We start from the raw sequence: 13,191 nt of genomic DNA on the forward strand, positions 1-13,191 counted from the left end.
ATAGCTACGAAAAATACAGATGAAAACTCTCTAGGTAGATAGAGTATCTCATGATAAGCTGTAGACCACACTACCTCAGGCGAGCAAAACCCTGAGACTTCCTTAGATATCGTGCACCAGCTATTGTTTACAAATATGCACAGGCCCCCGCCCATGTCTTACCAGAGGCTGTGGTTCTGTCCTGCCAATAGAGTGTATAACCCGCCAGCAGTATGTTCTTAATGTCGTCGTTCAGCCACGACTCTGTGAAACATAAGATATTGCAGTTTTTAATGTCCTGTTGGTAGGATATACGTGCTTTCAGTTCATCCCATTTATTTTCCAGCGATTTAACGTTAGCTAGCAGAATGGAAGGCAAGGGCAGATTAGCCACTCGTCGCCTGATCCGCGCAAGGCATCTTGATCTCTTTCCGCGAAACCTACGTTTCCTTTTCCAGCGAATCACGGGGATCTGGGCCTGGTCGGGTGTCCGTAGTATATCCCTCGCGTCCGACTCACTGAAGAAAAACTGCTCGTCCAATTTTAGGTGAGTAATCCCAGTTTTGATGTCCAGAAGCTCTTTTCGGTCATAAGAGAAGGTAGCAGCAGCATTATGTACAAAACAAGTAACGAACAACGCAAAAAATAAAATAGCATGGTTGTTTAAGAGCCGATAAGACGGCGGCCCTACTCTCCGGCGCCATCTTCATTAGCTGCCTTGGCAGTAGCTAATGGGGATCCATAATAAATACAAATACACAAGAAATTGTATTTGACCGATATTGTTTTTTATTCCTTCTATTCATATGTGTTCTATTTCTATGTCAGTTCTGGTGATTCTGTAAGTGTGACACACCATACGTTAATTGAACATTACCCAGCCCTCCTTTTACCACAGTGGAACCACAGCCTGTGGGACATGCTCCATCTTGCCCTTCCAGTAAAGCTCTAACCATTTAGGTCAACAAGTCCAACAGACCATCCAGATCTGCGGTTTCTGGAGGGAATCCAGGAAATAAACATCTAATAATTTGTTGTGTAACACCATATATATTGCGAAATAGGACGAACTGAATGTGTCTCTGAAAGTAATATATGGAATTATGTTCCATTTCAGTAACGCAATATGAATACAAAGAGGGAACTGTAGATTATAAAGAGACAAATAAAATGTTCACACTAGTGTGAGCCTAATGAACCTAAACATTATTTTCGCTTCAGTTGTCCCATTCTTTTGGCACCTGTGTGTTCACTAATCAAGGTTATGCAGCTTAGATGTGTTCCACACCGCTGGATCTATAGACATCATTTATGAACATTTTGGAAATGCAGTGAGAAATCAAAACAACCACACAGTTGGACATATTATTGTTCTGACATGAACATTGCTACCCCTCACCGAACACATCAAACATGGATGTCCTTGTAAGACCAGCCGAGTATAGTGCAGTTTATGCTCTTTTGGGTCAGACTTCCACACAGGACAGTGGGATTGATCCGTGTAGTTCTCAGCTGTGCTGTGGGAAGACATGGCTGACATTTAAAACAACGGAACATCACATCATGGGCTTCTGGTAGACATGTGTTGAACATCACATCACGGGCTTCTGGTAGACAGGTGTTGGACATCACATCACGGGCTTCTGGTAAACAGGTGTTGAACATCACAGGCTTCTGGTAGACAGGTGTTGAACATCACAGGCTTCTGGTAGACAGGTGTTGGACATCACATCACGGGCTTCTGGTAGACAGGTGTTGGACATCACATCACGGGCTTCTGGTAGACAGGTGTTGGACATCACATCATGGGCTTCTGGTAGACAGGTGTTGGACATCACATCATGGGCTTCTGGTAGACAGGTGTTGAACATCACGGGCTTCTGGTAGACAGGTGTTGAACATCACGGGCTTCTGGTAGACAGGTGTTGAACATCACATCACGGGCTTCTGGTAGACAGGTGTTGGACATCACATCATGGGCTTCTGGTAGACAGGTGTTGAACATCACGGGCTTCTGGTAGACAGGTGTTGAACATCACATAGACAGGTGTTGAACATCACATCATGGGCTTCTGGTAGAGGACAGGTGTTGGACATCACATCATGGGCTTCTGGTAGACAGGTGTTGAACATCACGGGCTTCTGGTAGACAGGTGTTGAACATCACGGGCTTCTGGTAGACAGGTGTTGAACATCACATCACGGGCTTCTGGTAGACAGGTGTTGGACATCACATCATGGGCTTCTGGTAGACAGGTGTTGAACATCACGGGCTTCTGGTAGACAGGTGTTGGACATCACATCATGGGCTTCTGGTAGACAGGTGTTGGACATCACATCATGGGCTTCTGGTAGACAGGTGTTGAACATCACGGGCTTCTGGTAAACAGGTGTTGGACATCACATCACAGGCTTCTGGTAGACAGGTGTTGGACATCACATCACGGGCTTCTGGTAGACAGGTGTTGAACATCACGGGCTTCTGGTAGACAGGTGTTGGACATCACGGGCTTCTGGTAGACAGGTGTTGGACATCACATCATGGGCTTCTGGTAGACAGGTGTTGGACATCACATCATGGGCTTCTGGTAGACAGGTGTTGAACATCACGGGCTTCTGGTAGACAGGTGTTGGACATCACGGGCTTCTGGTAAACAGGTGTTGGACATCACATCACAGGCTTCTGGTAGACATGTGTTGAACATCACGGGCTTCTGGTAGACAGGTGTTGGACATCACGGGCTTCTGGTAGACAGGTGTTGGACATCACATCACAGGCTTCTGGTAGACAGGTGTTGGACATCACATCATGGGCTTCTGGTAGACAGGTGTTGGACATCACATCATGGGCTTCTGGTAGACATGTGTTGAACATCACGGGCTTCTGGTAGACAGGTGTTGGACATCACGGGCTTCTGGTAGACAGGTGTTGGACATCACATCATGGGCTTCTGGTAGACAGGTGTTGGACATCACATCACGGGCTTCTGGTAGACAGGTGTTGGACATCACATCATGGGCTTCTGGTAGACAGGTGTTGAACATCACATCACAGGCTTCTGGTAGACAGGTGTTGGACATCACATCATGGGCTTCTGGTAGACAGGTGTTGAACATCACAGGCTTCTGGTAGACAGGTGTTGGACATCACATCACGGGCTTCTGGTAGACAGGTGTTGGACATCACATCACGGGCTTCTGGTAGACAGGTGTTGGACATCACATCATGGGCTTCTGGTAGACAGGTGTTGGACATCACATCACGGGCTTCTGGTAGACAGGTGTTGAACATCACAGGCTTCTGGTAGACAGGTGTTGGACATCACATCACGGGCTTCTGGTAGACAGGTGTTGGACATCACATCACGGGCTTCTGGTAGACAGGTGTTGGACATCACATCATGGGCTTCTGGTAGACAGGTGTTGGACATCACATCATGGGCTTCTGGTAGACAGGTGTTGGACATCACATCACGGGCTTCTGGTAGACAGGTGTTGGACATCACATCACGGGCTTCTGGTAGACAGGTGTTGGACATCACATCATGGGCTTCTGGTAGACAGGTGTTGGACATCACATCACAGGCTTCTGGTAGACAGGTGTTGAACATCACGGGCTTCTGGTAGACAGGTGTTGAACATCACGGGCTTCTGGTAGACAGGTGTTGGACATCACATCACAGGCTTCTGGTAGACATGTGTTGAACATCACGGGCTTCTGGTAGACAGGTGTTGGACATCACGGGCTTCTGGTAGACAGGTGTTGGACATCACATCACGGGCTTCTGGTAGACAGGTGTTGGACATCACATCATGGGCTTCTGGTAGACAGGTGTTGGACATCACATCATGGGCTTCTGGTAGACATGTGTTGAACATCACGGGCTTCTGGTAGACAGGTGTTGGACATCACGGGCTTCTGGTAGACAGGTGTTGGACATCACATCATGGGCTTCTGGTAGACAGGTGTTGGACATCACATCACGGGCTTCTGGTAGACAGGTGTTGGACATCACATCATGGGCTTCTGGTAGACAGGTGTTGAACATCACATCACAGGCTTCTGGTAGACAGGTGTTGGACATCACATCATGGGCTTCTGGTAGACAGGTGTTGAACATCACAGGCTTCTGGTAGACAGGTGTTGGACATCACATCACGGGCTTCTGGTAGACAGGTGTTGGACATCACATCACGGGCTTCTGGTAGACAGGTGTTGAACATCACATCATGGGCTTCTGGTAGACAGGTGTTGGACATCACATCACGGGCTTCTGGTAGACAGGTGTTGAACATCACAGGCTTCTGGTAGACAGGTGTTGGACATCACATCACGGGCTTCTGGTAGACAGGTGTTGGACATCACATCACGGGCTTCTGGTAGACAGGTGTTGGCATTCACATCACGGGCTTCTGGTAGACAGGTGTTGGACATCACATCATGGGCTTCTGGTAGACAGGTGTTGGACATCACATCACGGGCTTCTGGTAGACAGGTGTTGGACATCACATCACGGGCTTCTGGTAGACAGGTGTTGGACATCACATCATGGGCTTCTGGTAGACAGGTGTTGGACATCACATCACAGGCTTCTGGTAGACAGGTGTTGAACATCACGGGCTTCTGGTAGACAGGTGTTGAACATCACGGGCTTCTGGTAGACAGGTGTTGGACATCACATCATGGGCTTCTGGTAGACAGGTGTTGGACATCACATCATGGGCTTCTGGTAGACATGTGTTGAACATCACGGGCTTCTGGTAGACAGGTGTTGGACATCACATCACGGGCTTCTGGTAGACAGGTGTTGAACATCACGGGCTTCTGGTAGACAGGTGTTGGACATCACATCATGGGCTTCTGGTAGACAGGTGTTGAACATCACATCACAGGCTTCTGGTAGACATGTGTTGGACATCACGGGCTTCTGGTAGACAGGTGTTGGACATCACGGGCTTCTGGTAGACAGGTGTTGAACATCACATCACGGGCTTCTGGTAGACAGGTGTTGGACATCACATCATGGGCTTCTGGTAGACAGGTGTTGAACATCACATCACAGGCTTCTGGTAGACATGTGTTGGACATCACGGGCTTCTGGTAGACAGGTGTTGGACATCACGGGCTTCTGGTAGACAGGTGTTGAACATCACATCACGGGCTTCTGGTAGACAGGTGTTGGACATCACATCATGGGCTTCTGGTAGACAGGTGTTGGATGGAGTGGTGGGTGGCTACTAGTATCAATGCAATGTGTATTTATTTTCTTATAAATTACCTAAAATTTATTACAGTAATGTATAGGTTAACAAACTAGTGGTACATTTTTTACATTAGTTGAGTAATCATGAAATACAGTATAATTTTAATGTTATATACAAAATAGTGTTACAGACTTCCTATCATAAATTCAGGATTTCCAGATGAACCAAGACAGTTCCCATGTCTGGTAAAAGAGAAGAGTTGTGTTCAGGTGTCATGTGCCTCCTAACGGAGGGAGGTGCAGGAATCAGGAGGAGGAGAGCAAGGAATTCCCAGTGGCAAAATAGTTTAATGAGCATTCCCAACACAACTACAACATGGGACTGAAACACGCCCAAACGAGGTTGCCACACACTCAGGGAAATAAAGCGCATACACACGGAGGAGAAACCTCTACTACTAAACTCAATACCTAACGGCACAACTGTCGTGAGAAAAGAAACCCCGTGGTGCAGACACGCACCCCTAAATAACATAACCACAGAAAACAATCCCGCACAAAGACTAGCAGGCAGCGGAGGTAAATATACCCACCGAAATCAACTAATCAGACACAGGTGTAAACAATACAGACAGACACAAACAAAAAGGAAAAATGGATCGGTGGCAGCTAGTAGGCCGGCGACGACGATCGCCGAGCACCACCCGAACAGGAAGAGGAGCCACCTTTGGTGGAAGTCGTGACATCAGGTGTGTCACTGTGAAGTATGTTTCCTCCCACACAACCGTCAGGTGTCACAGCGACTCCCATTACCACCATCCATAACCAGTCATACAACATACTCAAACCTCTCTACAAGAAAATGGACTGTGTTACAAAAATATGCACTGTGTTACAAAAATACACACCAAGGAAGGTACAATGAACAGTTAGACTACACACGATAAGGACAGACGGGAGACTTGAGTCCCAAACCCAGCTTTGAGTCAGACTCTCCACCATTTCCTTACCAGTTTTCACTACCAGATCAATTATTCATGAGAAAAGGATTACTCAAAATTGGAACAAATTATGTCAATTTCAGTTTTGTTTGCTTGAAAACATCTCTTTGCTTTGAATCCATTCAAAGTAAGTCAAAGTCCAAACTAAGGAACAGTGACCTGGACACAACCCCTAAGACACTATCACACTTACTGAACCTTACCTTATGCACAACAAAACACCCACGTCATAATGCATTTATAATCATTTTTAACAACAGACATGCCTTAGTTGTATCAGTGTTTTAGGCAAAGTGTTGTGAAATTAAAAAAATATACAATTGATCACCTCTATATACAGTATAACACTATAGATAAAACTATTGGGATGACAAGAGCAAATTCTCTCTAAGACACAGTCGTGGGAAAAGCATGAAGAAAGGAATCCCATTTCCCCTTTGATCCTCAAAATCACTGTCAACTCAACCAAACAATAAGAAAATAACAAATGTTTTTTTCTTCGGTGAAGACATGTTGCAAGCCTCTGACAGTAATTACAGTCACGTGATGGTTATTACCAGGCTAATGCAATTTCAGCAAGCCCCTCCAGTTCCCCTTCTGTATGCTACACACACACCAGTTCCAGAGACAAAGCCCTTTTCAGCAACCTCCATACACAGCTCTCTTTGCAGCATGGTCTAGAAACGTGCGTGTGTGTGTGTGTGCGTCTGTGCGTGTGCATGTCACACATCATTTCACAGGTTTGAAGTCTGATGTATGTGGAAATAGCTGCCCCACAACAGGAAAGCCATTTTCTCACCCCACTACATCTTGTGTGAATAACATGCAGATGGGTATAAATAAACTGACAACACAGATACTCACTTTGAAACCAGCAAACACTTTAGTGTAGGTCTAGTGACATGAGAGTGAAGGAGGGTGAAGTCACAGTTCATATGCATGATGGTGGCACTTCTAATTAAATAACTTATGTATTTCTGGTGGCCCAGATGAAAGTCACATAGTAACAGTTTACACACGATCTAGTTGTCTTCTGTTTGCCTAAATACATTGAGGGTTCATAACCCACCTCGGTCATAACAGCAAGTCCAGAGAAAGTCATCAGCCATCACAGAGATCATCTCCCAGATTGCTAATGAGCAGTATGATGAGTTTAGGAAGATCCCTGGTAGGCCATACAAAGTTGAGTCAGGCAACCAGGAAGGATGGGCTCCAGGTTTACTGTCAGAGACCCACCTCCATCTACAGAAGTGAAAGTAAACCAAAGGTATGAACCTGACAGGGCAGGCGTGGCCTTGTAAAAACAGCTGCATCATTAACTGATAGCAGCTGAATGATGACACATTCCTGTGACTCTGTACTATGAGTGGGAGTAAGCTAACAGTTTGGCTTCCGAGTGGGTGTTAGAGAAATGGTGGGACTTAACTGGCATTCTTCTTACTCACTGAAATTGTTTACCGTTGATAGGCCTGAACTATTCAAGTCTAAATATTACACTTGAGCTGTGTTACAGGGTGTTTTTCTGCCCACATTGAATTGCGGGAAGCTGTAGAATAATAACAATAATTTGGGGGTTGCTTATATTTGTCCTGTTATTTGTTGCATATCCCAACTCCCCGTGAGACACCCGCAGGGAGTGGGGTCACGGCCAGGGTCACCATTGTACAGCGCCCCTGGAGCATTAAGGGCCGCCCCCAGGTGGTAAGAGTAGGCAACAATACGTCTGCCACGCTGATCCTCAACAGTGGGGCCCCTCAGGGGTGTGTACTTAGTCCCCTCCTTGTATTCCCTGTTCACCCACGACTGCATGGCCAAACACGACTCCAACACCATCATTAAGTTTGCTGACGACACAACAGTGGTAGGCCTGATCACCGACAACGATGAGACGGCCTATAGGGAGGAGGTCAGAGAACTACAACCTCTCCCTTGATGTGAGCAAGACAAAGGAGCTGATCGTGGCCTACAGTAAAATGCAGGCCGAACAGGCCCTCATTAACATTGAAGGGGGTGGAGGGGGTCTAGAGTTTCAAGATCCTTGGTTTCCACATCACCAACGAACTATCATGGTCCAAACATACCAAGACAGTCATGACGAGGGCACGACAAAACCTTTTTACCCTCAGAAGACTGAAAAGATTTGGCATGGGCCCCCAGATCCTCAAAGGTTTCTATAGCTGCACCATCGAGAGCATCCTGACCAGTTGCATCACCGCCTGGTATGGCAACTGTCGGCAACTGATCGTAAGGCGCTACAGAGGGTAGTGCAAACGGCCCAGTACATCACTGGGGCCAAGCTTCCTGCCATCCAGGACCTATATAATAGGCGTGTCAGAGGAAAGACCATAAAATTGTCAGAGACTCCAGTCACCCAAGTTATAGACTGTTTTCTCTGCTACCGCATGGCAACCGGTACCGGAGCACCAAGTCTAGGACCAAAAGGCTCCTCAACAACTTCTACCCCCAAGCCATTAGACTGCTGAACAATTTATAAAAATCGCCACCGGACAATTTACATTGACATCCCCCCCTTGTACACTGCTGCTACTCGCTGTTTGTTTGTTACCTATGCATAGTCACTTCGCCCGCACTTACATGTACAAATTACCTCAACTAGCCTGTACCCCCTGCACACTGACTCGGTACCGGTGCCCCTTGTATATAGCCTCATTATTGTTATTCTTATTGTGTTACTTTTTATTATTACTTTTTATGTTAACCTACTTGGTAAGTATTTTCTTCTTCTTGAACTGCACTGTTGGTTAAGGGCTTGTAAGTAAGCATTTCACGGTAAAGTCTATACTTGTTGTATTCGGCGCATGTGGCAAATAAAGTTTGATTTGATATACAGGGTGTGTGTGTTTCAATGTGTGTGTAACTACCTCTGTGACTTGGTTCATCTGGTACTCCTGTAGTTGCTGTTGGAAGCCATAGTTCGGGCCTACGAAGGAACGCACGGCCTTGACAGCCGACAGACACTCCTCCCAGCTGTAGGTGGTGACGGTCATCAGGTAGGCCACCACCATGGTAGTACTACGGGACACACCGGCCAGGCTGCATTATGGGACAGAGCATAGTCATGAGGGGTCAGGTACGGTCAACAGAAAGTTAGTGGTTTATGGTTAGGTGGTGTACGTACCAGTGCACCAGACAGGCCCCTCCATTTAGACGACATTCGTGGATGAACCTGATGCTCTCTTTGAAATGCTGTGACCTGCAAAGACAAAAACACATGGCCTTATAAGTACAAGTACAGAATAAACAGTGTAGTGTAAAAAGTGTATCACTGATCATATCAGGATGTGGATTGTCTTGTCATAGGTGAGACTAGGGCTGTTAAGATGACCATATTACTGCCACACTGGCGGTCATGAGTCATGATGGCAATCAAATTCCACGTGACCATTTAGACACGGTAATTAGGCTTCTCCAAGCTCTGATGCTGCTGATGGTCATTAGTAGCCTACCTAACTTGCCAACTGCCTGGGACTTAGCATTGTCCCTCTAATCACTCTGACATCAATGCAAATGTTATTGAAAATCTAAATCAAACACTGAATGAGAGCCCATGAGCTCATGTTGCGCAACATTTCTATGCAATTGCATGAGAAAACAGAGTGATGGCCTCTATTAAAAATAGGAGGATCACATCAGCTTTCTATAGGCTAGGCCTACTATATTTATTTCTCAACTTCCCTAATACTAAGCACATTGCTTCTCTTTACAACAGGAGTATAGCCTACCTGGCTGGCATGAACATGAACCACGAGAATAGCGTTCTCCATTCTCTATTTAAGTGGATAGATTCCATGTATTTTTTCCCGGCTGCGGTTTTGAGACAGGTACATGATAAATCAAAATTTCACATATATATTATTTAGTATATGTAAAGAGAAGATTAAATCAAGAATAGTCTGATGGGTGACAATATTAGCCTATCACTTGTGAATTATATATTATCACTTGATGCCCAGCTTAAGGCAAGAAACAGCGCAATACTTTTTTTGGGAGACTTTTCACATCATAGTGTAATGGCTGTTGGAAGGAGAGGACCAAGGTGCAGCGTGGTACGTGTCCATATTTATTAGGAAGGAACACTGAAATAACAAAAATAACAAAGATAACGACCGAAACAGTTCTGGCTGGTGCAGACACACAAAACAGAAAACAACTACCCACAAAACACAGGTGGGATGTGGCTACCTAAGTATGGTTCTCAATCAGAGACAACGATAGACAGCTGCCTCTGATTGAGAACCACACTCGGCCAAACACATAGAAATATAAAACATAGAACAAAAACATAGAATGCCCACCCCAACTCACGCCCTGACCAAACCAAAATAGAGACATAACAAAGGAACTAAGGTCGGGGCGTGACACATAGCTGCACACCTCATATGTAGCCTAGCCCATAGGACTATATGTTTTGAAAAGGTTTGTATCACAATTAAAGTGGCCAAATAACTTCTTAAAATGGAGCACAATAATCAGTTTTACAACGGGTGTAGAGCCTAACTGGCATACATGTGAAGCATGTGAGTTTCAAGTATGGGGAAGATCATTTTCACCATAAAAATGCACATTTATAATAAAAGCATTACATTCATAATTGCATTTGCGGTCAATTTTTAGAATTGTGTTTTCCTGCTAATGGAAGCTTTGTGCTTATAGCTTACTACGGTGTGCACATTGCTGCGCTTATAATGTGAAGAAATATCCTAATAGTTGATCAACAATTTAAGCTAAACGTTCTGATCTGTTGCTTCAGGCTCATTGCTTAAAAAAGTTGTTTTGATGCTAGTGGTTGGATTAATTTGGAATCTATCGCATCCCACAACTGTCCTACACTATGTTTGGAATATTTATTTCTCACACAGAATATGTCGACTTTTGTACTATGGGGGATAGTAGATTGACATAGGCTAGTGCTTTTGCTGTTTGTTAGGCCTACTCATCTTGTTGGCTGACGAAAAGTAAATGTGGACAGTTCTTCCTCGGAATTGAATAAGGACGCACGCAGTTGCCTCCCCAATGTGTCTGTCTTCACTTGTAGCCTGTGAGAAAGACCCGTCACGTGATGGAGAGCCATGTGAGTAAGAGGTGCATCAGAGCGTGCAACCGGGAGAAGGGAATTATAATAATTATATTCAGCCCAAGAGCACAATGGCCACTGGCCGCAAAATACATAGATTTCTTTTTACGTGACATTACAGCCACACAAAAGGGATGCCACCGGAAGATTCGAGGCATTATCAAGAGCTTGTCAAAGTGTGTACAGCAAAAAACAAAGCAGGGCTCATGCCTTTCATGCAACTTTTTTCAAAACATCATTAGAGTCGCACCATTAGAGTTGCATCATGCAGCCTTATTGTATTAAAAATCAGAAGATATAGCCCGATGTTTGTATCACAACCAAAGATGCATAAATAACTTGAAATTAAGTATTTAGGATTACCTGTTTCTTTGTTAAGCGCTCAACACAGAATAGCTGCATATGCACACTCCTTTAAAATGTTTGGAGAAAATATCCTTTCTATTTTACTCAGCTATGTTCAATTGTATTCTTCATTCTATACAATCATGTAAAATAATGTCACAGAATTCTAAGCAAATCTTGTCTGCTTAATGAACTAGTGTACAATTCCACAGACATATGGCATAGCCAGATCAGGGCCTAACACAAGGACAACACAAGGACAACAAAGAGTATGCTATTCTGTTCTTCTGAAATAGACTACATTTTCTTCATATCATGTTTCTTTAGACCTGTCTAAAATAAATCACGGATTTACTGTGATGATGTAGGCTCTTACATGGATATATTAGACTTTTTAAAATGTAGATGTTCCAAAGATCTGCATCAGTGGAAATGTGTGGAAGCCAGGAGAAGCTAAATGTGTTTATGTTAATTAATGGTCAATTACCGTGAAACTGGCAGTTATTTGCTTGACAATCACCAGCTGACAAAATGTCATGACCGTCACAGCCCTAGGTGAGACCAGATCTATAACTATATAAATTGATTTCAGGTCACATTTTATGGGATATGAGAAAGAACAGGAAGAAGTGAAACTAAGGTGTAAAAGTCATCTGGACCCCATCTCTGCACAGCACAAGTTCCTTCAATCCGTTTCATCTTAGTCATGATGTCCAGATAGATACCTGACCTGTCTTATACCAAAGTATCTGTGTCCAATCATCACACCACTGGGAAGTCCCAGGGCACAGTCTAGTAATTTAGCAGACGGTCTTATCCAGAGTGACTTACATTAGTGCATTCATCTTAAGATAGCTACTGTAGGTGAGACAACAACACATCACAATCGTAGCAAGTACATTTTCCCTGAACAAAGTGGTTATCAGCAAAGTCAGTGCTAGTGGGAAAAGACGCATAAGGATGTTATGGAGGGGGAAGGGATAGGTAGCTTACTCTGGAGATGGTGGTGGAAGTGATCTGTCCTATACAGTTGTCTTGTTTAGTAGCACTCTCCACTGGACACTACCAGGAGAACCTAGAAGTATTTTCTATTCAACTTCCACTGTCATCCAAGAAAATCATAATATCTCTCACACAACCCGTTGGTTTGTCAATTCATGCACCTTTGTAGGACTGCGAGGTAATGAGAGTATAGGGGACTCCTATACTGCTTCCCCTCCCAGACTTTACAACCACTATCATTCCATCTTTAGAGATCATCTTTTCATGTAGATCAATACAGCATATACCCCAACTAACATTCTCCTTCCATCTACCCTATACTGTGACTTGATCTGTTTTTTGCTGTTGGTGTATGGCTACCACTCCAAACACTATTGGGAAATAGTAGTGAAGCGTTGCACAATAGGAGAGTCATATGTTGGGGAGCATTGTCCTATAACAGCAAAGGCTGCTTTGTTACCCAACCAACTCAACAGCCAGGGGCTAAAATAGATGGATTGCGCGTTCCCTCCTTCTCACTTGGAGTCAAACTCTTGCTGAAAGATGTCTCCTCAGCACTTTTCTA

At 44.7% G+C, this 13,191-nt stretch overlaps 1 protein-coding gene across 1 annotated transcript in view; it reads right to left on the reverse strand.

Moving 5' to 3' along the window:
* Positions 1-13,191, reverse strand: part of dusp22a (dual specificity phosphatase 22a) — a 29,600-nt gene that overhangs the window by 6,067 nt on the left and 10,342 nt on the right. Inside the window, exons 5-6 of the mRNA XM_071401913.1 lie at positions 9,324-9,398; positions 9,067-9,238 (exon numbers count right to left, since the gene is read on the reverse strand). Coding sequence (XP_071258014.1) covers positions 9,067-9,238; positions 9,324-9,398 — 247 coding nt within the window. The remainder of the gene's footprint in view (positions 1-9,066; positions 9,239-9,323; positions 9,399-13,191) is intronic.

Source organism: Salvelinus alpinus, chromosome 5, assembly GCF_045679555.1.
Source record: "Salvelinus alpinus chromosome 5, SLU_Salpinus.1, whole genome shotgun sequence".
NCBI classification, from domain to species: Eukaryota; Metazoa; Chordata; class Actinopteri; order Salmoniformes; family Salmonidae; genus Salvelinus; species Salvelinus alpinus.